The 26,656-nt window shown below is 41.0% G+C and overlaps 2 protein-coding genes across 4 annotated transcripts in view; one reads left to right on the top strand and one right to left on the bottom strand.

The window, feature by feature from the left end:
• Positions 1-372: 372 nt before the first annotated feature.
• Positions 373-14,103, bottom strand: TXNDC9 (thioredoxin domain containing 9). 2 transcript variants are annotated; one of them, XM_069583847.1, is made up of 6 exons: positions 12,937-13,121; positions 12,148-12,528; positions 9,601-9,812; positions 7,547-7,665; positions 4,946-5,200; positions 373-978 (listed from the first exon to the last, which is right to left on the bottom strand). In XM_069583847.1, exons 3-6 carry the CDS (start codon positions 9,787-9,789, stop codon positions 861-863), a joined length of 681 nt encoding a protein of 226 aa, XP_069439948.1. In that variant the 5' UTR covers positions 9,790-9,812; positions 12,148-12,528; positions 12,937-13,121; the 3' UTR covers positions 373-860. The 2 variants fall into 2 exon arrangements, with proteins under 2 accessions (XP_069439948.1, XP_069439947.1); XM_069583846.1 differs by having other exon boundaries at positions 12,148-14,103.
• Positions 12,084-26,656, top strand: part of EIF5B (eukaryotic translation initiation factor 5B) — a 74,861-nt gene continuing 60,288 nt past the window's right edge. For both annotated transcript variants that reach the window (XM_069583845.1, XM_069583844.1), the window contains exon 1: positions 12,084-13,503. In XM_069583845.1, the coding sequence (XP_069439946.1) occupies positions 13,469-13,503 (35 nt within the window). In that variant the 5' untranslated portion in view covers positions 12,084-13,468. The remainder of the gene's footprint in view (positions 13,504-26,656) is intronic.

Below are 26,656 nucleotides of genomic sequence, written 5' to 3'. Positions count from 1 at the left end.
GTAGCTGTTGATTATATAAAAGAGCCCTATTCAGATTGTCTATTTCTTGTGTGAGTTTTAGCAGGATCATGGTTCAAGTACCACAGAGACTCACTATTCTTCCAAGACTGAGTATTTTCTTGAATAAGTGTTTTTGTTTGCTGTATGCTCTTATGACAATTTCCAGAGACTTTAATTTTTAGAAAAATATTTACCAGTTATGGTTGTTTCACTGATGGGTCTGTAGATCATGCTGCCATTCCCAAAGTGCTTCTTGATTGTTTAATGCACATCTTAAAATATAAGCAATCAGGACTCTTTAAATAAGGCAGTGTGTTCACAACCTGAAAAAGCTTTCTGATGCCATCAGTTGACTCAACACCACCATGCAGCTTACAGAATAAACAGTTCTTTAATCATTACTTAAATATATTCCAGAAGTGAAGAGTGTTTCTAATTCATTTACAAGTGCTATCTGTTACACCAGTAAATGTTACTTGACCTCTTTATAAAGTAAATAATGCTGCGTAAGAATTAGTCCTGGAATAGTGTGCTGAATTTCTATTTTCAATCCAGTAGATTAAAAACACAATTGTGAATGGTATAAAAACGTAAGAATCACTGTGATAAAACCAATCTCAAAAATAGAGAATCCAGACTCTCCTCAGATCATTTTAGAACTCAGAAGTTTTCCTCTACTTAAACACAAGCTCCACATAGAAAATATTAAAGATGTTTTTCACTATGATGCCACTGCATAAAACTCTAGAATGTGACCATCAGGAGATGAATATACTGAAATCAATAGAGTTTAGAAAACACATCTAATTGTGAAGTAAGGATAAATAAAAAGATGATTTACAAAGAATTATAACTAATTTCTAATCATCATCAGAGTCTGAATCATATTTTTTTCCTCGAATAGTTTTCTTTTCCAGCTTTGTAAAGTTTGTTCCAAATTTCTTTTGGCTCTGAAATGGTGGCTCCATTAAATTTCCACTAAAAAGAAACAAATATGAAAAACACTTAATTCTCTATGATTTAGTACAGCTGGTATATTAAACTACACAAAAATCTATCCTCACTGGAACACATGGAACAGAGTAAAATTTTCTTTATAATGCTGGTATTGAGGAAGGGGTACCAAAAATTAATACTGATAGTTAATAGTTGATAATGATAATTCACAGTTTTAAACCTTACTTTGTACTACTAAATGCTTTTGACTAGCATTTTATTTTATCATTAATTACTGATTAGCATTTCATGGAATGTATCAACAAAATCTCTGATTGAAAACCATAGAAGGAAATCAGTCATTGTCATATTTTGGGTATGCTGAATCTGTAATAGACTCCTATCCCTGTGAAAATGACACAGTAAAATGACACTCTATTTTCGATAGCCTGTTACGACCAGTTTGATCATATTTAACATCTGTTAATGTTTAGATCACTATAGACAACAAACTCATGGAACTCATTATCATTAACCCTGAATTAGTATAGAATGCTTTTCATGATACCTGAAAAATAAGATCTTGGTTTTGAAATATCATTTGCCACCAAAGGGAATCATGGCTTCTTGGAGATAAAGTCAATTCCTATGGAGAATACAACACAGGTCCCCCTAAAAGATCTTACCTGCACCAGAAAGAAAGTGCTCAAAGGATTATGGGGACGTGTCAAGAACACACAAAAGCCAGAATGCAAGGCTCTCACTGGGCAAATGTGAGGCAATCTGAGCTTCAAAGTAAATAATAACAGTAATACTCCATAATATATCCCATTGAATAAAGTAATCCATAGCCCATTCTAATACAAATAAATGAAAAAGTAAACGAATGTGGGGTCTGCAAAAGGTCTTCCTTAAATTACCAGTTAGCCTGGTAGACAACTGATGAGCCAGTGCTCAGATAAGACTGCCAGCAATGAGACAAACCACCCTATGTCTCCCGATACGGTACACTGAGAAAGAAGAACACATCACTTCCATATTACACCTGTGGAAAATATGCAAAACCCGAATCTTACTGTGAAACATTAGATGAACCCAAACTGGGAGACGCTCTACGAAATAACTAGTTGTACTGGTCAAAAATGTTAAACTATTGGAAAACAAGGGGAACAAATTGCTATAGGTTAAAGGAAACTAAAAATGCACAGTAAGTACTTGGGACTCATTTCTTCAGTATGGAGGATATATTGGGACAATGATGGACTTTGAATAAGGTCTGTAAACTATGTATTTTGTATTTTAATAATTTTTACTGTGGATGTATAAGAATGTCCCTGTTCTTAGGAAATGCAAACAGAAAATATTTAGGAGCAAAGGGACAATACAGCTACAATATTCAGTCAGATGGTTCTGAAAAAAGTTTATATATACCCCAAAACAGAATGATAAAGCAAATATAAAATATTGAAAATTGAGGGATACGGGTGAATGATATATGAGAATTCTTTGCACTAGTTTCCAACTTATTTAAAATTGGAAATCACGAGTTAATATTAACGTTTTACTTAAGAAAACAAAACCTGAACTTCAAAATCAATTTCTACAATATAGAAATGACTTATACTCATGTAGGAGAGATTCAGAGAAAAAGGAGGAAGGAAAATAAAAAGATGAGGGAATTTTCTACTTATACTGGAATAACTGGAAAATTTAACCTATTATTTTTGCAGATAAAAAACAGATACATAAGATGTGCTCTAATCTGCGAAATTAGATAAACTGGTGAAGTGAACAAAGAGATGAGTGGAAAATGGAAGCTGGATTTTAGGTCATTTTCTACTGAGATTGTTCTTTATAGTTAAGTAATTTAAGCTAAACATAGAAATGAGATGTTATGTAGTTTATCAGAGTCGACAAGTGATACAGGAGTAACTACATTAAAAATCCAATGTTCGAAAATAAGTCATTATCAATTTGAGTAACCTGGGTTAAAGCAGGAAGGAGTCAATTCTTCTCGAGTGTCATCCTGGGTTTCCAGATGAATACTGAATTAGATTTCATAGGATCTGTTTGAAAACTTTTAGAGTTAGGTGGACTCTAAAACCGAAGATCAACTTTATTTGGAACTCTGATTTTGCTGTAAAATCATACTAAGGTACACTTTAAGAGATACGCTTTTCCTTTGTGGCAGTTTTTCTTCATCTCCAGCTTCAAGATAAAGCTTATGGAAATATTTATTTCCATAAAATAAATATTACCATAAAAATGAATAATAATATATTTATTTTATGAAAATAAAGGACAGAAATGGTATGGACTTAACAGAAGCAGAAGATATTAATAAGAGGTGACAAGAATACACAAAAGAACTATACAAAAAAGATCTTCATGACCCAGATAATCATGACGGTGTGCTCACTCACCTAGAGCCAGACATCCTGGAATGTGAAGTCAAGTGGGCCTTAGAAAGCATCACTAGGAACAAAGCTAGTGGAGATGATAGAATTCCAGTTGAGCTATTTCAAATCCTGAAAGACGATGCTGTGAAAGTGCTGCACTTAATATGCCAGCAAATTTGGCAAACTCAGCAGTGGCCACAGGACTGGAAAAGGTCAGTTTCCATTCCAATCCCAAAGAAAGGCAATGCCAAAGAATGCTGAAACTACCACACAATTGCACTCATCTCACACGCTAGTAAAGTAATGCTCTAAATTCTCCAAGCCAGGCTTCAGCAATACGTGAACTGTGAACTTCCAGATGTTCAAGCTGGTTTTAGAAAAGGCAGAGGAACCAGAGATCAAACTGCCAACATCCGCTGGACCATCAAAAAAGCAAGAGAGTTTCAGAAAAACATCTATTTCTGCTTTAGTGACTATGCCAAAGCCTTTAACTGTGTAGATCACAATAAACTGTAGAAAATTCTGAAAGAGATGGGAATACCAGACCACCTGACCTGCCTCTTGAGAAACCTATATGCAGGTCAAGAAGCAACAGTTAGAACAGGACATGGAACAACAGACTGGTTCCAAATAGGAAAAGGAATACGTCAAGGCTGTATATTGTCACCCTGCTTATTTAACTTATATGCAGAGTATATCATGAGAAATGCTGGGCTGGAGGAAGCACAAGCTGGAATCAAGACTGCCAGGAGAAATATCAATCACCTCAGATATGCAGATGACACCACCCTTATGGCAGAAAGTGAAGAGGAACTAAAAAGCCTCTTGATGAAAGTGAAAGAGGAGAGTGAAAAAGTTGGCTTAAAGCTCAACATTCAGAAAACGAAGATCACAGCATCCGGTCCCATCACTTCATGGGAAATAGATGGGGAAACAGTGGAAACAGTGTCAGACTTTATTTTGGGGGGCTCCAAAATGACTGCAGATGGTGACTGCAGTCATTAAATTAAAAGATGCTTACTCATTGGATGGAAGGTTATGACCAACCTAGATAGCATATTAAAAAGTGGAGACATTACTTTGCCAACAAAGGTCCGTCTAGTCAAGGCTATGATTTTTCCAGTGGTCATGTATGGATGTGAGAGTTGGGACTGTGAAGAAAATTGAGTGCTGAAAACTGATGCTTTTGAACTGTGGTGTTGGAGAAGACTCTTGAGAGTCCTTTGGCCTGCAAGGAGATCCAACCAGTCCATTCTAAAAGAGATAAGCCCCGGGATTTCTTTGGAAGGACTGATGCTAAAGCTGAAACTCCAGTACTTTGGCCAACTCATGCGAAGAGTTGACTCACTGGAAAAGACTCTGATGCTGGGAGGGATTGGGGGCAGGAGGAGAAGGGGACAACAGAGGATGAGATGGCTGGATGGCTTTATCGATGGACGTGAGTCTGAGTGAACTCCGGGAGTTGGTGATGGACAGGGAGGCCTGGTGTGCTGTGCAAAGAGTTGGACACAACTGAGTGACTGAACTGAACTAAACTGAACATAAATATTACCTAAAAACTTCAACTGAATATGGGAATTAAAATAAATTGCTGGTTTGCTGCAAGTTACCTGTAATTGAGAATATCAGAACACCCCAGCCTCCACTCTAAGGTCTCTGTGGTGAAGTCATCTGTATTTCCTAGGTCAGAAAATCCAACAACAAAATCCTGTGTTTTTCCATCTTTCACCAGTGCTAGTGTGGGAATGACTTTGATACGCAGTCTCTCACAAAGGAAAGGTGCTTTTTCCACATTCAGTTTCAAAAATTTGGTTTCAAGATGTTTCTTGGACAGTATCACCAAATGTCTGTCTAGTATTTTACACCTGTAAATAACAACACATAGAAAACCAAAAGCTAAAAATGACAATTTCTTTATCAAAATAAATATTAAGGCACATCTAAGTTTTTACTTTTCCTGAATCGCATAATCTGCCAGTCAACCTATGTATCTACCAGATAACCTCATTTCCATTTCATAGGGTAGGTACCTCTTTCTCTACCGCTTATGATACTGTAGTCCAGAAGGCTGGATCTGCCCTAATGATATACATAAACAACAAAGTACTCAACATATGACTTAGGTGGCTCACAAAGCTGTCATGTTCATGGCTAAGAATAAAAAAATAGTCATTTTCCTTATGCATGTTTCCTGGCATTTCATAAAAGAGACAAACCTGAACTTGACAGAGCTCAGAAGACACCGCTCAGAATTAGAAATGTACAGGTAGTATTGTATCTGGAAGTCACTAAGAAAGACTGAGTATGTCACTGAGAAGGAACCTTTCCAACCGTACAAATTCTGTTAGTGTGAAGTCTATCAAGGTTAAGGGCTACAAATATATGGTCATGATGGTTCTAAAGAAGTGCAAAATACCAGCAGTATTTTTATTGAGCCACCTGAAAAGGAAAAGTGGCATTTTCTTTAAATTACACTTTAAACTGGCCAACCCTTTGGTGTATCTGAGAGAGAACTATAAAAACCTCTGTGAGCAGTTGTTCTTACCCAGAGGTAATTAGTACAATCAACTTTTTAAAACATACAGATGAATCAAAAGTCTCTGGGACTTGAGCTGAGAAACATGCAAGGGATTCCTAAGCTCAGCGAAGTTTGGTCACTACTCTGCTTTCGATATTTAATACACCAGCACCACAGCTGACTTTACTAGCAGGTTTCTGGGGTACTTCTTGGTAGTTTTTCCTGAGTTAAGTTCAGGTCCACTGAGTTTCTAATAACCCTGATGCCTCATCACCTCTGAGTGATTCTTTTTATATATCACTCATGCAGTGAAGCAATGGGATTTTATTAATAGTGAAAATTGTCAGGAGAGAATAAGTGGTTTCTGAATGAAGCTCCAAAGAAGTGACAGATCATTTGGAGAAATACATTCTCGAGGGTTTCTACAGAAATCAACTCCACGGTTTTACTGGAATAATATGGAATCTATTTTAAATAGGTATGTCCCATTGGCCAATTAATCCATTTTTAAAATTGAATTTTAAGTCCAATTTAAACCCAGAGGGAGCAGTCATGATGTAGTTAAAATAGCATTAAGCTGGGCTCAAATGTGCTTTTATCATTTAGCAACTGCGTGACATCAGGCAGGTCACTTAATTTCTCCAAGTCTTGGTGTCCACACACAAAAAAGCATGGGCATTATAAAGTACTTACTTCAAGGGAGACTGTGAATGTTCCAGGATCTTATACTGCCTGAAATGTCTAGCATTACCACATACTAAAAACTTTGATATCTGTCTATATTTGCATCAATTCATTCAACCTTGACTTTATTTTCTTTCATTTGTATTCTATTAGTTAAATCCCAGCCACTAATAACCATGTTGTTGGGTGAGGAGGCAAAGACAAGGGTCAGCAGACTATGGAGATGAGAGAAGAGGGCAGGGCTGGGGCCACAGTGAGCAAGGGAGACTCTGGGTTGAAGTGTGAGTTTCCGCAGGAGCTGCTCAGCATCAGCAAATTGCTTTCATACAATTCTAGGTCTGTTATCACATCATCTGATGTTGGCAACTATTCAAACTTTGCAGCTAGGGAGAAAAAACAGGCTTAAGCCATCTGGTTTAAGATATAACCTCTTCTGGGGCTATTTTTACTTTGAGGGATCAGCCTCCAAAGACAGGTTGGCAGACCTGGGCTCATCTAAGAGAAATCACTTTCTCCATCTTCCAGCCAAACCTGAAGTCCCAACTCTGCTTCTGGGGAAAGGCCTTGTCAAGCTGTCATCTCTCTGTGAATTGCCAGTTTAGAGTGACTGAATTCAAACTTGGTGTTCACGTGTTGGCCCCATTTCCAACACTGTGGCTGTATTGTAATAGTAGGGACAAAAGCGGAATTCTTGGAATTGATATTAAAAAAAAAAAATTTTAAGTCCTCATTGCTAAGATGTTTTTAAAATTAGCTAGGGGAAATATCATTCAGAAAATAGCCACTTCTATGAAAATACTGAAATCCAACAATTTATACTCTTTTATGTCACTGGTTTTTAAGTTAATCTTTGCTGACTGCTTAATTTTAATATACAGACTTCCAGTACTAAGGGACAACTTAGGAATTACTTCCTTTCACATTTTTCTTAATTTCTCTATTAAGTCAGGGTATCCAGTCAACAATCTCTTCATATGTAAAAACAGTCACTGAGGGGAAACAAAGTTACCTGAATGTGGAGTCTCTGTAGAAATGGCAAACCACTTTTTTACTCTCCTTGACCTCTTGAAAAAAGTCTCTCTCACTAGGGATTTCTCTGTATTCCCCATGTCCTTTTGAAAGCCATTCCTAATTTGAAGAAAAGAGAAATATCACACATTTGAAATCTCTTTCAATGTCATTTTATTTCTTATATCCAAATCACTATATTATTTTGTAATTAAGTTGATTTTATCTTAGAAATGAATTCCTTTCGGTGATGTATTCTCCTATCTTTCTAGTGTCAGTGCAGAAATAGTCTGTGGCCCAGGACTATCTCCACAGCATAGCTTGGAATTATCTGTCTTGGTAACTCGAAACACGTTTTCTTAGAACTTTGAAAATAAAAATTAGGCTTAAAGATTGAGAATGTAAACATCTATTTAATTTCTTTGCACTTAAACTACTAAAATCAAAAGAATCTGATCCAAGTTACTACAAAGCTTTAAAAAAGAACAGCTATGAGATAAAGCCAACTGGTGTTTGGGGAGGGGGCGGGTACTACGGCTCTGAAGCTGAGGAGCCCTGTGTACTTTTGGTGACCACCTCAGAGACAGCACTCTTCTAGCCTGGCCACCCACAGACAGCATCCAGTGAAGAAAAAGGTGTTTTCTCATGTGGTGTCCAGAAAAAGGGACCCACAAGTCCAGCTAATCCAATTCTCCAAATCACTACCTCGACCCTTATCATCCACGTTGGACAGGTATTTCAGTTTCCTGCACCTTTCCCGTGGCAGGAAGCTGACTGCCTCAAGTGGAAACTTGTTTCCTTTCTCAAGACTTCTACTGTCTTTTAACCTTTTTCCCCTCCATCCCTTTGTCTTACTGCCTGTGTTGGTTGCTCCGTCGTGTCCGGCTCTTTGTGACCCACGGGCTGTATGTAGCCTGCCAGGCTCCTCTGTCCATGGAATTTTACAGGCAAGAATACTCGAGTGGATTGCCATACCCTCCTCCAGGGTATCTTCCCAATCCAGGGACTGCACCTGGGTCTCCTACATTGTAGGCAGATTCTGTACCATGTGAGCCGTTAGGGAAGCCCTTCTCAAGACTTGGTTTTAATAAAAAGGAGGACTGGACTTGCAGACAGGAGGACTCGAACCACCGCGCGAGCCCTCATTAGGCTGTGAGTTCTCATAAGCTCTGAGCCTCACATTCCTCATTTGTAATGTGGAGACCATAAGACAACTATCTCACTGAGCTACTGTGACAAGACAACATGAGAGTAACAGGGTGGTGGGAAAACACAGGTGCCTGAAAAACATTAATACCTGTATTCTCTAGTTCTCAGAAAAGTCTTCTCCCACTGACTGCAATATATCCTGAACTTTGGGCTGTGGGTCCCAGCCTGGACCTCAGATGAGAGAAGTTCTAATCTATCTTTCAGGGCAGCCCTTCAAATATCGCATGATTGCCCTGTTCCACACTGAACATTTCTGCCTGCTTTTGACTTTCCCATATGAAATGACTTCTAGACACCGCATCCTCTGAATGCACTAGAAAGGGGCAGAAGCCCAGACTGCATCACCAGTTTTGGTATCTGTTTCATGTTTGGCTTATGCTGAGCTACAGGAGGCCCTGGTATTTTCACCTTACTTCTTTGGTAGAGTTTCCATAAGGAGTTTAAACTCTCACACGGAAAGAGTTTAAACTTCTTAATGACACACTTGCTTTGAGCCAGACAAATCATGATAGGCTTTCTCATAACTCTACCGGAAAGGGAACCTGCAGACCCCTATTTCTCCCAGTGTTCTTCCCCATCCATACTCTCCTCAACTACACAAATCTGAGCTCAGAAAATTATCCTGGACCAGGTGTTTCTTGGACTTGACTATGAATTAACCCTGATTGGGCTAACTCGGAATGTGTCTTTAAAAACTATCTTTCCCCCCCAGGGAAAAATTTTAATGGCATTAGGTACTTTTGAGGTCAAACAACCCTAAAGACTGAGAACTTTAGGCACGTGTATATAGAAGTGGTTAGAAGCATACTGTGAGAGCAATTTCAGAAAGCAGTGCAGAGAGGTTACTTGTTTCTGCTGTTGAGCTTTCTTCAGAGCCTCGAGTCTCTTTTCTTTGAGGCGTTCTAATTCATCCTCATCCAGCTGATCTAGCTTCTGAATTTCCGAATCCAAATGTTCTTCCACTAGTTTGGTGGTTTGAAGCAACTGATTCTCCAGGACTTTTGAAAACATGTCAACAGATGCATTTGCTTCCATTCTTCTAAATGGTACGGTTCAGCCTTGATGCAGGAGAGAAGGTTTACAAAGTTGGAGAAAAAAATAAGACAAGAAACTTTTCTCTTAGTTCCCAAAATGCTAGCAAATATACAATTTGGAGTTCACAAAGTGTTCTGCTGACAACCAACCATGTCATGTTAAGAATTTTTACTTAAATATTTTAAAATTTAATTTTCAACAGGTTATAGTCACTCTTGCGTGTTGTCGCTTCAGTTGTGTCTGACTGTAGCCTGCCAGGCTCCTCTGTCCATGGCATTCTCCAGGCAAGAATACTGCAGTGGGTTGCCACGTCCTCCTCTAGGGGATCTTCCCGACCCAGGGATCAAACCCTGTCTCTTATGTCTCCTGCACTGGCAGGTGGGTTCTGTACCACCGGGGAAGTCACACTAGTCAAAAATAACTTAGACCAAAGGTTAGAGTGCTTTTGACTTTGTTTACTATTCTAAAGCAAAGAAATCTTTAAGACCATCACCAGACCAGAAAGAAATGAGTAGCTGAAACTAGACCTGGGGTTGTATACTGACAGTATTCTCTACCAAAGGAAAAGAGACGCAAAGCAGAAATGGCTGCAAACGTGATAAAGTGTAACTGTAGCCATGTTTTACACATATGTGTACACACCAAATTTTGCTTTTAAGATAGAGCACATTTGAGCAAAAAACATTATTTTTCATCTCTGCCTAAATGATTTTAACTCTGAAGAGAGCTCATTACAACTTGTGTAAAGAACTCTGCCTGGTGTCCCTAAGCTCTAGTTTCCAATTCTGTTCTCTCAGTAACTAATAAAGTCTAAGAGCCCACAAAGATTGATACTAGTATTGATTTAGTGACACTCAGTGCTCATAACTTTGATGTCAAACAACATTCCAAATACTAAAAGCATATTGATTTTACCATCACTCCTCTATGTAAGATAGGAGTTTAAAAACAGACTCTAATTCAGATCTCAATGACATAGTCTATTTATTTAAAATTTTTATTTTATATTGGCATATAGTTGATTTACAATGTTGTATTTCAGGTATACAGCAAAGTGATTAATTTATACATACTCAATTCCCTTTTTCAAATTCTTTTCCCATTTAAGTTACTACAGATTACTGAACAGAGTTCCTTGTGCTATACAGTGTCTCTGTTGGTTATCTATTTCAACTGCGTATTTTAAAATAAGTTATTTTCTACCAGCAACAGTTAGATGGTGATTTTATGTACTTCTGGGTTATTACCACAGAAATTTATAAGTTGTCAAAGCAGGAGACTGTTGATCTCAACTATGATATGTTTTCAACTACTACTGAAGCACTTTTAAATAATCTGAAATTTGTGAGCTCATTTGCCCAGCTTCTGACACAGACTGGCCCACCAGACCCTCTATTAACTGTTGAACTGAACTGAAATAGTTTTCCTGCAAAATTCTCCTCTGATTCCATTTTTTTTCCCCACATGAAAAGCAGTCTAAAAGCATCCTGGATTTTATCTTTGTATTCCTGGAGCTAGCAATGTGGGGAACACTGCAGGTGCGCAAAAAATATTTGTCAACGGCTGAAGTAGCATGTGTCTAGCTATTGTTCAAATTATGGTTATGTTTTAAAAGTATGTCTGGGTTTTAAAAACCAAAATGTAAGTTCCTCACAGGCGATAAACTTTTAAAGGACCTGCATTTCAAATACATTTCACACTCCCTACTTCTCAAGAAAAACTTAAGGCTATGACTCTCAGGATCGGGGCGGATGAGACAGAAAAGTAGTATGCGTTAAACACAGACTTGCTTGCCAGACCTTGTTCTTTACAAGGGGCGTAGCGGATGCTTGTCCCTGGAGTTTTACAGGCTGAGCTCAGAATTTAACTCTGGATGATTGGGAGGAGAAGCGATTAACAAGAGTTGTTCTAGGGGGCAGGTTGTGCTGGCCATCGCCTTCAGAAAGGGGGAAAGGAGATGGTGCAGAGATAACTTCATTCTCCAAACCAAAAGCTTCCGATTCTTTTTTCAGTTCAACTGAATGGTGGGGAGGGACGTGTCCTGAAGTTACCTAACCATTTCCGCGATTCCCCTGTATGCACCCGCCAAAACAACCAGGGGGCCTCACCGTTAACCGCACGGCAGCCGCTTCCCAAAAGTACCCTCGCCACTCCCCGCACCCCGGGAACAGACGAGGGCAGAGGCGAGGGGCCCCCAGCTTCAAAGCCTCCCCGGCGCATGCGCCAAAGCCTCCCCCGTGGCGGGGACTCCCGGGCCCGAGCCGCGCCCCTCCCTCGCCTAGGCAGGATGCGGAGCAGTCGGGCGTCCGCTAGCACCAGGATGTATGGCCGGTTTTTTCACGCCACTCTCTGCCTCACCTGAGCTCTCGGCGATACCTGAGATACGAAGAACCAGCCTCTCCAGAAGAGCAATCCTCTCTGGCTTCAGCCTCCAAGCAGCTGCGGGTAGCTGCGAAGCGGCCGTCACTTCCGCCTCCTCATTGGCCGCGGATCTCACGCGATAGCCGCTGCGACGTCCCAGGAAGTGGAGGTAGTGCGCAGGAGGGGGGAAGTGCGCGCGGCGAGCGCTTCTGCGCGTGCGCCCTTCTCCACCTTTCCTCTGCTCCGGCTCTCCGAACTCTTGGCGTTTGAACGAACCTTTCCCTCTCTCCGAGTAAACAGCCGAGAGGGCTGGGGAGCGAAGTACGCCGGAGATTGTAGTTTCTTAAGTGCTTAGCCTGGAGTCGACGTTCTTAGGCTCTGACACATCAACAGTGTTACATCAGAAAGGAAATAGCAATGACCCTGCTCTGGAGTGGCACTCCAATTTTGTTTCCATTCGGTTTATTGAAAAATTCCCCCCTTTAAAAAACAATTAAAGTATAACTTACGTGTAAGTTTTTACATAGTTAATACATAGAGTCGTTGTCCAGATCCGGATATAAAACACTTTTACAACCCTAGTATGCTCCCTCGCGACTTCCCTGACATAAATTTTTAGAGCTTGTTCTCGGTTTGAATGTAAAGATCATGATCTATTTAGGAGAATTAATGGGTGTGTCCTTTTTTTTTAATGGTTTGTTTATTTGTTTTGGTAATTCATGGACAAGACTACGAGGCTCAATATTGTGGATTTCTGCCTCCCTTTGGAACACCCAGACGGCTCACCCGTGGCTCACTATGCTTCTTTATTGAACTTCACGCAGCTGAGTACAGAGGGACAGAGGTTAAAGGTGGAAGGGAAGCCCAAAGTCGGCTTTTGAACTGAGATCCAATTCCCCAACTCTGCGTCCCCCAGCAGGGAGAGGGCCGACCGGGGAAATTTTCAACCTCATTGTCCACCTCCAGGTTCTAGAATCTTGAAACCCCGCGGACCTCGGAGCGCCGCGGACGCTTGCCGGAAGAGGGCGCTCGGGTTCCCGCCTGACGGACGGGTAACTAGAGACGCTCTACCCGCGGCGCAGCTCTCGATGAGCCGCGCCCTGCGTCCCCACGCCGAGGCGGCGGGGCGATGCGCTTGCGCACTCGGAGCTCACACCATATGTGCCCTGTCCCAGTGCGCGGGTCTGTGGAGAGCCGGGTGCGAGAGGCGGCAGCGCGAGGGGCACGGAGCCGAGCGGAGACCGAAGTCAGCCGAGGGACAGCGGGTCTGTGAGAGACCGAGTAGAGGGGCTGGGGCTGCGAGCGCCGCTGACACACGATGGGGAAGAAGCAGAAAAACAAGAGCGAAGACAGGTACTAGTGGCGGGGTCCTCACCGCGGCGGCCGGCGCGGCTCAGGGGGTCGCGCGGCTCCCGCGGGCGCGGGGCGGACCCAGGTCGAGGCTCGAGAGCGGCCCCGCGAGGCACAGGCCGGGACCCAGAGTGGGCAGCGCGGGCCCGAGACCCCAGTTCCGGGCGGGCGAGGAGGGCCTCGGCGGCTAGCGGGGTCCCAGCCGAGACTCCGTCCCCTCGCCCGGCTCGCGAGAAGGTCTCTGGCTTGAGGAGCCGGGAGTCGTTCTGGGGTTCGCGGTGCCGTGGGGCAGGGCTCGGGCGGCCTCACGGAGCCGGGGGCCGCTTGGCCACCGTGGCACGGGCGGGTGGGAGTTGTTGCGGCGCTGCTCTTGGCGGAGGTCTGGAAGAGTTCTTTTCTTTTGCCTGTGTGCCTGTGAATTCTTGGAGAGAGAAGGGTTTGGAATGCGACGTGCCTCCAGCCAGGTGTTCTCCCCCTCGGAGCCTCTCAGGCACGTTAGAGACAACGCGAGGAGCGTAGCAGGTTGCTCTGTCTTAACTTCAGTTAATTTGGTTCAGCTTTCAATTACTTACGGGCTGATTGTCCAGACTCCATGCTTTTCGCGTTCCTTCTTCCGGCCTTTTGGTCATTTCTTTACTCGCTAGCACCTCCCCTAAGAAAGGAGGAGATGAAACAAACCAACCAGGGTCGCTCTTTTCTAACCACTTAAGAAGGCTTTGGGGGCGAGGGAGCTTAAGGGTGTATGTAGAGTTGAGTACCCCGAGATGATTGTAACATTCCTGGGTGTCATATTCGGTGGAGTTCTTTACCCCTCTTCATGGAAAGGGCTTACTTCCTGGGAGTGAACAACATATGTTATTTTTCACCTTTGTAAACTACTCACCAAAGTTAGTTCAAATACTGGGCATAATAAGAGAAATTCGAAAAACAAAAACAACACCCTGTGATAGTTCATTTCGACTCAAAACGTGTATTTGCTCTTGAAGTTTGAATGCGATTACTAGTTGTGATTTGGAATCCTGGGTCGTATCCTGACCTGGCCCTCACCTAGCTGTTGAATGGAGTTAAAAAGACACGAAGTGTCTTGTATTTCAGTTAGAGGTCTGTTGGAGGAAGTTGGTTGGTTTGAAGAGTAGCCAGATAAATAAGAAAAAATAAGCAGAATTCTGGGGTGATCTAGTGGGGCAAAAATTTCTGTGCTTTTGACAGGATGTTTTGGTGTCTGAGATACTTCTTTTTCCTCAGCCTTACACAAGAAATGGAGAGATGAGTGTAGTAAAGCTTCCTGTACCAGTTACCCAGCTTCAGCCATTGTTGTCACGTGACTGGTCCTGTTTCATCTACCTGCTGGATATTTTAAAGCAACTCTGAAAATCATTTCATGTGTAAATCCTTTAAGTGTATCTGAAAGGTGAATACCTGAGGGGGAAAAAAAAACGCAGAAACACAGCCTAAAACACAAACACAATGCCATTAAACCCAAGGAATACTATCAATGGTTTCTTAAATAGTCAGTTGTCAGTTTTCTAATTTCACTGATCCTTATTTTAAGAAATCTTTTTTTAACAATTGGTTTGTTTGGATCAGGATTACAGAACTCTGTTATTTAGATTAAAAAACATATGTATGTGTTATCTTTTCAATCTCTTTTACATTAGAAAAAAAGCTATTGAGAAGAGAAATATTTATTCTTCTGTGTGTATTTTTTAGAGAAAAGTGTTACAGATTCATAACATTGTTTATGGATGACATAAAGTTTAAATTGCAAACACTGGAACCTGTTACGATTGGTTTGATAGGATAGAAAGAAGGCTATTGGATTTTTTTCCCCTCACACTAAATCTGCAGCCTTTATTTTTTGGCTCATGTTGAAGGAAAAATGGTGGCAGTGTCAGTGAAAAACACATTTTCTCATAAGCCAATACCAAGTTTCTTTGTTTTTTAATGCTTTGTGGATTCCTCCCACCTTCCCTTCCCTTCCCAGTTGTCTTAAGCCAGACATGTTTCTGCTCAGAAAGAACTGGGTGAGAAATGAGCACCTACTTATTAGCTGTCAAGTTAAGGCATTGGGCCACTTTTCAGTTACTGGAAAGAACATAAAATATGTGACTATTTTAATCTTTATATTGTTATTTTAAATTTTTAGCCACTCAGTGTTCATTTAGAGTTGGATTTTAGTGTCTAATCTGAGGGCTTCCAGGTGGTAAAGAACCCACCTGCCAGTGCAGGAGACAGAAGAGATGTGGGTTAGGTTGGGAAGATCCCCAGAATAAGGAAATGGCAACCCACTCCAGTATTCTAGCCTGGAAAATTCCGTTGACAGAGGAGCCTGGTGGGCTACAGTCCATGTGGTCACAAAAGAGTTGGACATGACTGAGTGCGGACATGCGCTCACATTACACACACACACGCACATCTGATCTGAGGGATCTTATTTGGATTACATATGTTATGTTATATCAGTGACTGACCTTTAACATAGAGTTCTAGAATTTTGTTTTAGCTTATGAAATTCTGAGTGAGATTTTGATAGGTGTTAAGCAAGTTTCCTTTTTCAGTTGACTGGGGTAAGATTCAGTATTCACAGATCATACAGACAAAATACATGGCCAATATTTTTGTTTCTTCCCGGGCTTCCCTGGTGGCTCAGATGGTAAAGAATCTGCTTGCAATGCAGGAGGCCCACTTTTGATCCCTAGGTTGGGAAAATCCTCTGGAGAAGGGAATGGCAGCCCACTCCAGTATTCTTCCCTGGAGAATCCCATGGACAGAGGAGCCTGGCAGGCTGCAGTCCATGGGGTCACAAAGAATTGGACATGACTGAGCGACTGTGGTGTTGGAGAAGACTCTTGAGAGTCCTTTGGACTGCAAGGAGATCCAACCAGTCCATTCTGAAGGAGATCAGCCCTGGGATTTCTTTGGAAGGAATGATGTTAAAGCTGAAACTCCAGTACTTTGGCCACCTCATGCGAAGAGTTGACTCATTGGAAAAGACTCTGATGCTGGGAGGGATTGGGGGCAGGAGGAGAAGGGGACGACAGAGGATGAGATGGCTGCGTGGCATCACGGACTCGATGGATGTGAGTCTGAGTGAACTCCGGGAGTTGGTGATGGACAGGGAGGCCTGGCGTGCTGCGATTCATGGGGTCGCAAAGAGTTGGGCACGACTGAGCGACTGAACTGAACTGAGTGACTAACACAAAACACATGGAACCTTTCTGGCCATCAATTTGTGTAATTGGGCCATACCTCACAGTACCTGGTGTGCTTTAGCAGTGCCCTACTGTTTCCATTTACACAGCACGATGGATGTTCTTTTATTAGTATGTGCAGAGAAAAAATGATCCTGATTATCTAATTTTTCACAGTTAACCTCCAATTCATCATTTTAATCCTTTTTTAAAAATCCCCCAAGTGTGGTAGTTGTATTTTTCACGTTGTAAGGAATGTGTTCTGTTGACTTATTTGGAAAGGTTAATACATTTCCATTCCATCACAAAGGCTGTAGAGGGAAGAAAGATCATTATTTCACTGATCTCACAGTCAGACATAAAGATGGGGATGTCATTCAGGAATTAGAGTTGTTTCCGGATTGAGTGGGCTTCCCTTGTGGCTCAGCTGGTAAAGAATCCGCCCTGCAATGTGGGAGACCTGGGTTTGATACCTGGGTTCGATACCTGGGTTGGGAAGATCCCCTGGAGAAGGGAAAGACTACCCACTCCAGTATTCTGGCTTGAAGAATTCCATGGACTGTGTAGTCCATGGGGTCACAAAGACATGACCGAGTGACTTTCACTTCACTTCAGGATTGAGTGTGGTTCTGGGGCATCTTCAGCTCTGACTTTTCGCTGGTGGTGAGCTAGTTATTGTTGTTCAGTCACTAAGTCGTGTCCAGCTTTTTTCGACCCCATGAACTGAATGTGCCAGCCTTCCCTGTCCTCCACCATCGCCTGAAGTTTGTGCAAATTCACTTCCATTGAGTCAGTGATGCCATTCAACCATCTCATCCTCTGTTGCCCCCTTCTCCTCTTGCCTTCAATGTTTCCCAGCATCAGGGTCTTTTCCTGAGTGAGTTGGCTCTTCACACTAGAAAGCCAAAGTATTGGAGCTTCAGCATCAGTCCTTGCAATGAATATTCAGGGTTGATTTCCTTTAGGATTGACTGGTTTGATCTTCTTCCAGTTCAAGGGACTTTTCCAGCACCACCGTTCGAACGCATCAATTCTTTGACTGTCAGCCTTCTTTATAGTTCGACTCTCACATCCATACATGAGTACTGGAAAAACCATAGCTTTGACTAGAAGGACCTTTGTTGGCAAAGTGATGTCTCTGCTTTTTAATAGGCAGTCTAGGTTTGTCATAGCTTTTCTTCCAAAAGCAAGCATCTTTTAATTTTGTGGCTGCAGTCATTGTCCACAGTGATTTTGGAACCCAAGAAAATAAAAGTCTGTCACTGTTTTCACTTTTCCCATATGTATTTCCATGAAGTGATGGGACTGGATGCCATGATCTTCGTGTTTTGAATGTTCACACTCCTCTCACCCTATCAAGAGGCTCTCTAGTTCCTCTTCATTTTCTGTAGTGCTATCATCTGCAAGTCTCAGGTTGTTGATATTTCGCCTGGCAATCTTGATTCCAGCTTGTGATTCATCCAGCCTGGCGTTTTGCATTATGTACTCTGCGTGCAAGTTAAATAAGCAGGTGAACTAGTACAGTAGCTCTTTGCTTTTGATGACATATAATGCTGTCATTCCTGGCAAGATTCCTGCCTTTAGGGGAGTTCTGGCTGTCTCACAGACAACTGTCTGTGTTCTAGACTTTCGTCTTGGTTTCACACATTCACCTGACTCAGGTAAGATCACAGGGTCGCGGGGCCCTCCCCTGAGATAGGAACATGGTGATCTGCTTAAGGGACCTGTGTGAGCATAGCAGGTACTCCAGAGCTTCCCAGAGGAAGTAGTCCAGGTGGCAAATGTGTCAGGTAGTCCAGTTCAGCAAAGAAATTTAGTTCTCATTTGCTTAATTTTTGAATTAAGAATAAACTATTTGCATACGTTAGATCAAAAAAGAAAAAAAATGTATAATCTGACCATTCCCTTGGCTTACCTTGTTCCTGCACTGATACTTCAGGTGATTGATACCTAAAAGGAGGGGAAGATGTCCTAGTTTGTCATAAATGGGTAAAAAAACAGATGATAAACTTGTGAGCTGCTAGTAACCTCTTCAGCCTTCTATACTGGTGATCTCTGAGGAGCTTATGTAGGTATTTTTGATATTGCTTACCAGCTAGTTGGACTTGACTTTCCTTCTAAGTTTATTCCAGTCTGGCAGTTGGTCTATACATTGGGCAAAGCTTTGTTTAACTGAGGACCAGAGTGTCTGGTTAAGTTAGAAAAGCAGTTCTCAAACTTTCTGGTCCTAGGACCTCTTTACACTCTTGGGAACCGAAAAGGCTTTTCTTCATGTGGGTTATATCAGTCAATGTCTGTGGGTGTGTTAAGTCACTCAGTCATGTCCAGCTCTTTGTGACCTTATGGACTGTAGCCTGCCAGGCCCCTCTGTCCATGGGATTTTTCAGTGGACAAGAATACTGGAGTAGGTTGTCATTTCCTCCTCCAGGGGATCTTCCCTACCTGGGGATCAAACCTGCATATCTTGCATTGGCAGGCAGATTCTTTACCACTGAGCCACCTGGGAAGCCCATATTAATGGATACCACATTACAAATTAAAACTGAAAGATTCTTTAAATATATTGATTTAAATATAAAAACAATAAGCATCACATATTTAGCATACATAACATTGCTAAATAATCACTTTCAAAAATTAATGAAAGTAATGGTGTTAAATGGCTCGTAAACCTCTACAGTCTGTTTTAGTAGAAGATAACTTGATTCTTAACCTGCTTGTGCATTCAGTGTGCAGCAAACCACACACCATGTGGCCTCTGGAAAACACCTCATAGTTGTGAGGAAATGAGAATGAAAAAGGCCTCAAAGTGTTATGTGGAAAGTAGTTATGACCTCTTGATTTGGTTTAGATGCCCTGAATAAGTCTTGAGGGGAAACTGTCTTGAGAACTGTTTATTTAGGGATTCCTAAACTTAAGAGCTAGACATTGGTGAGACGTTCTCCAAGCTTTTTGACTTTCATTAATGTTTGTCCAACAGGTGCTTAGAATGCTTGAGTATCACTCAGAGGAAAACTTGAGATATATGTGGGCATGTTCATGCTCTTGATAGTTTACCCACTCATACTTTTATTCTTTTATGTAATAAGTGAGTTTATCAAGGTCTATTAAAAATCTCTTGGGACTGATTTTAATTAGGAATCCTATTAAGTTTTTAGATTATTTGGTACACTTTTATCTTTATGGTATTGAATCATTCCGTTCGAGACATACATTGAGTGTCTGTTTAAGTTTTTAAGTGCCTAATATAGTGCTGAAATGTAGTGATAAACAAATTAGTAACGACATACTTCTCTGGTTAATTATCAGTAATATTTTATTATTTTCTTCATTTGCACCTTTAGGATATTTCTTGTTTGGTTTATTTCTAGGTATCTTGCAGTTTTGGTTGCTATTAGTATAGGAAAGCTTACTTTTGAGATGATCTGACCATCTTACTGAATTTTCTATTATTAAAAGTGGCTTTGTGAAGGATGAGGCCTTAGTTGCGATTCACTTCTTAGTTTGTGATAATATGTGATAGAGGGAAGAGCAGGGAGAAAACATTGACGTAACAGCATTCGAATGTTTTAGTGACACACAAATGACTCCTTTCCCCTCCCTTTCTAACTTTTGTCGTTCAGTGGCTAGGTCGTGACCGGCACTTCCCACCCCGTGGATCCCTCTGCTCTTCGCTGTCTGCCAGGGTCTGCTGGAATCCATGCCCATTAGCCGCTGATGCTGTCCCGCCATCACAGCCTCTGCCTCACCCTTCTCTGGCCTTCAGTGTGTCCCAGCATCAGGGTCTTTTCCAGTGAGTTGGCTCTTTGCATCAGGTGGCCAGAGTATTGGAGCTTAAGCATCAGTCCTTCCAGTGATTCAGGGTCCTTTGGGATTGATGGTTCGATTTCCCTGCAGTCAAAGCGACTTTCTAAAGTCTTCTCTAGCACCACAGTTCTAAAGCATCAATTTTTCTGTGTTCAGCCTTCTTTATGGTCCAACTCTCACATCCATATCTGACTCCTGGAAAAACTATAACTTTGACTATATGGACCTTGTTAGCAAAGTGATGTCTCAGCTTTTTAATATGCTGTTTGGGTTTGTCATAGCTTTCCTTCCTTTTGTTAAATATGTACTGTTAAGAAATTTTAAATGAAGTAATTTGAACTGTTATTAAACAATATTGAAATAAACACAGTATAGTACTTGCCCTAGCAGTAATCACAGAATTTACATAATTTCAGTAATGAGAACACTTAATGTAGAGGCAGTAAGTATGCTGTAACTAGTTTAAGAATCTAGAGGAAGGGAAAGGTACAAAGAGATAAGAACTACTCTATAACAAGTAGTGGGGGAAACTGATTTAGCATAATAATGTGCTTGAGGCTTACAGCCTCTCAGCTAATAAGCCAAATGGGACTCCAGAACCTGTGGTTAAGTGTGCCCGATTTCTTTCTTCCTTTGATTTAATAACTACCTGTCTCATAGCCTATTTCCCATGAAAGCGATGGCGATTTGGCATTTCATTCCTTCCCATTTCAGACATGATATAGAAACTTTTAGGTGTGTTCTTTCAGAGGAATCCCTGCTTTTCACCCAGCTAGCAGTCCTTTGTTTAGAATCATTGGTTTTCAGACCTCCCTTTGGTGATGGAAAGGTACTTTTATTGAGATACAAAATATTATTTGGTTTTTCTGTTTTTGAAACTTGTTTCATTCCATAAACTTCATATGAGCAGTGTCCAGAAACACAGTAAGTACTGTTTTAATGAAATTAAGTTTGTGTTCATTAGGTTTTAGGTACCGAGCTCTGATGAAACTAGTAGATGTCGTTGATGATACCGTAGTAGTTGGAATTTAAGTCTAGAATCACATGCCTTCAGAATTCATTGTATGAATGTGCCACATTTGATTAACTCATCCATACAACAGTTAGAGGAGATAGGGGTTTTTTGGCTCTTTTGAATAATACTGTTACAAGTTTTAAGTATAAACTTATACCTTGTAAGTGTATAAGTTTTTGTGTGGGTATATGCCTAAGAGTGAAATTGCTTGGTCACTCTAGATTTAACTTTTTTAGAAACTGTTGAGTAGGTTAGCTTGTTTTCCAGGAACTGTCAAAGCTGCTGCTCTGTTTTATATTCCAGCCAACAATATATTAGAGTTTCAGTTTCTTTGCATCTTTGTCAACATTTACTATCATCTGACTTTTTGATGATAGCCATTCTAGTTGGTGTGAAGTGGTATCTTATTGTGACTTTTGGTTTGCACTTCTTGATGACTTAAGGTGTTGAGTATCTGTCTTTGTATATCTTGTTTGGAGAACTATCTGTTCAGATCCTTCGCTCATTTTAAAATTGAGTTCTTTATTATTGAGGAATAAGAGTTCTTTTTATATTCTAGAAAAGCCACTTTATCACATACGGTTTGCAAATATTTTCTCTCGTTCTATGCATTATGCTTATTTTTCTCTCATAGGAAGTTGTTTCAGTTTCTTGGTGGTGGTGTTTGTAGCACAAAAGTTTCTAATTTTGATGAATTCTAATCTATTTGTTTTTTCTTTAGTTGCTTGTGCTTTTGGTGTCAGATCTAAGAGATTATCACCAAATCTAAGGTAATGAAATTTTAGATCTTTGTGCCTTCTGGGGTTAATTTTTTTTCTGTTGTCTGAAATCAGCGGTAAAGAATTTCAATGCAGGAGACCTGGGTTCAATCCCTGGATTGGGAAAATCCCCTCGAGGAGGAAATGACAACCCATTCCAGTATTCTTGCTTGGGAAATCCCATGGACAGAAGAGCCTGGTGGGCTGCAGTCGATAGAGCTGCAAAGAGTTGAACACAACTGAAGCGATTTAACAGCAGCAACAGGGAACCAGGTTCATTCTTCGCATGTGGACATTCAGTTGTCACAGCCCTGGTTTGTTTTTTTAAGATCATTCTCTAATTCCTTGTTCAAATCAGTTGACTGTGTGTGTAGTGTTTTATTTCTGGACTCAGTTCTGTTTGATTGATCCATAGGTCTGTCCTTAGGGCAGTATCACACTGTTTTGATTACTATAGCTTTAGTATTAAGTTTTGAATTTGGAGAGAGTGATTTCTCTTTGTTCCTTTTGGAGCTGGTTTTGGCTATTCTGGGTTCCTTGCATTTCTTTACAGATTTTATGGTTAGATTCTCAATTACTGCCCTCCCCACCCCCACCACCCCCCAACCCCCGCCACCCCCCTTAGCCCCCCGCAAAAAAAAGAAAAGGCAGCTGGGATTTCAGTTGAGATCGGATTTCTTCTGTAGATTGATTTTGGGAATATTGCCAATGTTATTGGAGAAGGCAATGGCACCCCACTCCGGTACCCTTGGCTGGAAAATCCCATGGACGGAGGAGCCTGGTAGGCTGCAGTCGCTAAGAGTTGGACACAACTGAGTGACTTCACTTTCACTTTTCACTTTCATGGACTGGAGAGGGAAATGGCAGTCCACTCCAGTGTTCTTGCCTGGAGAATCCCAGGGACAGAGGAGCCTGGTAGGAGGCCGTCTATGGGGTTGCACAGAGTCAGACATGACTGAAGCGACTTAGCAGCAGCAGCAGCAGACAATCTTATGCCTTCAAATCCATGAACATGGAATGTATTTCCATTTATTTAAGTCTTCAGGTTTTTTCCAGTGATTTTTTTTTTTTTTTTTTAGTTTTCAGTGTATAACAATTGCAACACTTTTTAAAAATTATTGAGACATTTAATTTTTTTTGCTGTCATAAATGGGATTATTTTTTATTTCATTTCCAGATTGTTTATTGCACAGTTTAAGTACAGTTGATTTTTCTATGTTGATCTCTTGTTCTTACTGAACTCCTGTATTATTAATAGTTTGAATGTTTTTTGTGGATGTGGATTTCCCTGGTGGCTCAATGGTAAGGAATCCACCTGCCAATGCAGGAGACCCAGGTTTGATCCCTGGGTGGGGAAGATCTCCTGGAGAAGGGGATGACATTTCTTCCAGTATTCTTGTCTGGAAAATCCCATGGACCAAGGAGCCTGGCGGGCTATAGTCCAAAGAGTTGGACACTGCTGAGCAAGTAAATAATCATTGTGGATTCCTCTGTATTTTCTATGTACATGGTCATGTTGGCTACAAGTCCAGACAGTTTTCTCTTTGTTTTCCATTCTTTTCCTGTCTAAATGGTTTATAGTTCTCTGGCTAGATCCTGCTGTCCAGTGTTGGGTAGAATGGGAAGAATGGACATCCTTGTCTTGTTTCTGATCTTGGGGAGAGGGGAACGCTTTCAGTTTTTCCAGTGAATGGCTGTTGGATTTTGTAAAATGATATTTCTTCATCTGTGAGATGATTATGTGATTTTGGTCTATTACCCTATTTATACATGATGGATTACATTAATCAGGTTTCATGTGTTGAACCAACTTGCAGTCCTGGGATAGTTGGTCATGGTGTGCAATCCTTTTTATATGTTTTAAAATTTGGTTGCTAGTGTTTTATTGAGAATTTCTTTTTTTTTTTCTTGTTTTTATTTTTAACCTTTCTATGTACTTGTTTGAGTTCTTTGGATAAACTTCATAGAATTGAATTTTTATTAATACAATTTGATAATATCTCTGAGTTACTTATACTTTGCTTGTGATTATACATCCATGTTAGTGGCTCGGTCATGTTCAACTCTTTGGAACCCCATGGACTGTAACCCGCCAGGCTACTCTGTCCATGGAATGTTCCAGGCAAGAATACTGGTGTGGGTAGCCATTCCCTTCTCCAGGGGATCTTCCTGACCCAGAGATTGAAAATGGGTCTCCTGCATTGCAGGCAGATTCTTTACCATCTGAGCCACAAGGGAAGCCCGATTAATGATATATTTGATCTTATTTCAGCCATCCTGGTTTGTTTTTTGTTTGTGCCAGGGCTGCAGTTCTTTGTTCCTATTTTTACCCCCTCTTATCTTGGATTAGAATTTAAACATGCTGTTCCTTTTTTTTTAAAGTGATTTGACTTAAAATTTTGCCTTGCATATGTATCGAAAGCCCTATAAACCTGTGAAAAGGTAGATTGTTTCTACCCTTTGGCTGTTGAGGGTTTCCCTGGTAGCTCAGTTGGTAAAGAATCCACCTGCAATGCAGGAGAGCCCGGTTCAATTCCTAGATTGGGAAGAAAAGGGCTGCTCTGAACATTTGTATGTAGTTTTTTTTGAGTCCCGGTTTTCCGTTCTTTTGAGTGTGGTATACACCAGGGAGTGGAGTTGGTAGGTTGCTCAGTGCTTACCTTCTTGAGGAGCCACCACACTTTCCCACCGCAGCTGCATCGTGCTGCATCACCATCAGAACACACAAGGGTTGTGACCTCATTTCATTGCCAACAGTTCTGTTCCTTTTTTGTGATTATTAATAGCCATCCTAGCAGTTGTCGAGCGGTGTCCCGTTGTGGTGTAATTGGCATTTCTGTGGTTACTAATGGTGTGGAACATCTTTTATGTATTCATTGGTCATTTGTATTGTTGTTGTTGGTTAATCACTAAGTTGTGTCCAACTGTTGGTGACCCCATGAACTTTAGCTCGCTAGGCTCCTCTGTCCGTGGGATTTCTGAGGCAAAAATACTGGAGTGGGTTACCATTTCCTTTTTCAGGGGATCTTCCTGACCAAGGGATCAAACCCAGGTCTCCTGCTTTGGCAGGTAGATTGTTTACTGCCAAGCCACCAGGGAAGCCCGGTCATTTGTATACCTTTGGACAAACGTCTGCGCAAGTCCTTTACTCATTTTTTAAAAAAAGATTTATTTGGCTGTCGTTCCATCTTAGTTGTGCGGCGTGGGCATCTCCAGGATGAGGCATGTGGGCGTAGTTGCCCTGGGGCATGTGGGAATCTTAGTTCTCAGACTAGGACTCAGACCTGCATCCCCTGAATTGCAAGGTGCATTCCTAACCCCTGGATCATCAGGGAAGTCCCTACTCATTTTTAAACTGGCTTGTTTCTCTCAGGCTGTGAGTTCTTTCAGGATGCTTGATCTTTAACAGGTTTGTAAATAGTTCTCCCATTGTGTGCATTGTCTTTTGACTGTCTTGATAGAGTGTCATTTTTACAAAAATTTTAAAATTTTTAATAAAATCTAGTTTTTGTTGCTTGTGCTTTGGGTATTCCTTGTGTATCAAGGAATCTACTGCTGAGTCATGCCAGGTCATGAAGAACCTATACGTTGTTTCCTAAGAGTTTTGTTATTTCAGCACTAACGTTTAGGTTACAACCCATTTTGAGTTAGGGGGTTCCAGCTTCATTCTTTCATGTGCGGGAATCTAGTCCCGGCATCGTTTGTGGAAGAGCCTGATTCCTCCCCTGGTTACTGATTTTGGGTGTCACATCAGTTGACCACGGATAAATGGGTTCATTTCTGGACTAATTGTTTTATACTTTTGTTTTTATGTTTATCCTAATGCCCAGTACCGCATTGTTTTGGTTGCTGTAAGGTAAATTTTCTTAAAAATTTCAACTGTATACAGAAGTAGAACAGTTTAATGAACACATCTGTCCACCACTCACATTCAAATATTATTGATTCACAGATTACCTTGTTTCATCTACATTCTACTCATTCTCCCTCTCCCCATTATATTGAAGTAACCCCAGACGTGTAAATATTTCAGTAGGTTATATAATTATAAGAAATTATATACTTATAAGAAAGAAAGCTTTACATCCTAAATATAATTTTTAAAGAATGGTATGTTTTCATTCATGCGAAAAATTCACATACAGAGAGTCCTTGTCTGTGTTAGATAAATGAAATATTGTGGTCCTCTCTCAGTGGGATTTTTAAACTGTTGTTTGAATCCGTTGTCTCAGAAAATTCAATTTCGAAGTTTTGCAATGATCAAAATACAGTAATTGTTATGGTGGTAGACAAGGTTTTTATTAAGCTGAAGTGATGAAACTGGTGAGGCTTGCCTGTGGTATGCAGATTGTGGTTGCCATTCCAGAATAGGGTTTTTTTCTTTA

Source organism: Ovis canadensis, chromosome 3 (assembly GCF_042477335.2).
Source record: "Ovis canadensis isolate MfBH-ARS-UI-01 breed Bighorn chromosome 3, ARS-UI_OviCan_v2, whole genome shotgun sequence".
In the NCBI taxonomy this organism is placed as follows: domain Eukaryota; kingdom Metazoa; phylum Chordata; class Mammalia; order Artiodactyla; family Bovidae; genus Ovis; species Ovis canadensis.
The sequence above is the reverse complement of the archived record's forward strand: the minus strand, read 5'-3'. Positions and strand labels throughout refer to the sequence as shown.

Bases quoted from the DNA above. Each gene is read 5' to 3' on its own strand.
- TXNDC9 (XM_069583846.1), bottom strand. From the start codon at position 9,789: ATGGAAGCAAATGCATCTGTTGACATGTTTTCAAAAGTCCTGGAGAAT. The intron at 7,666-9,600 runs GTAACCTCTCTG...TCTTCAAATTAG, and splicing joins AAGCTCAACAGCAGAAACAA to GAATGGCTTTCAAAAGGACA. The intron at 5,201-7,546 runs GTAACTTTGTTT...TGTTATTTACAG, and splicing joins TACAGAGACTCCACATTCAG to GTGTAAAATACTAGACAGAC.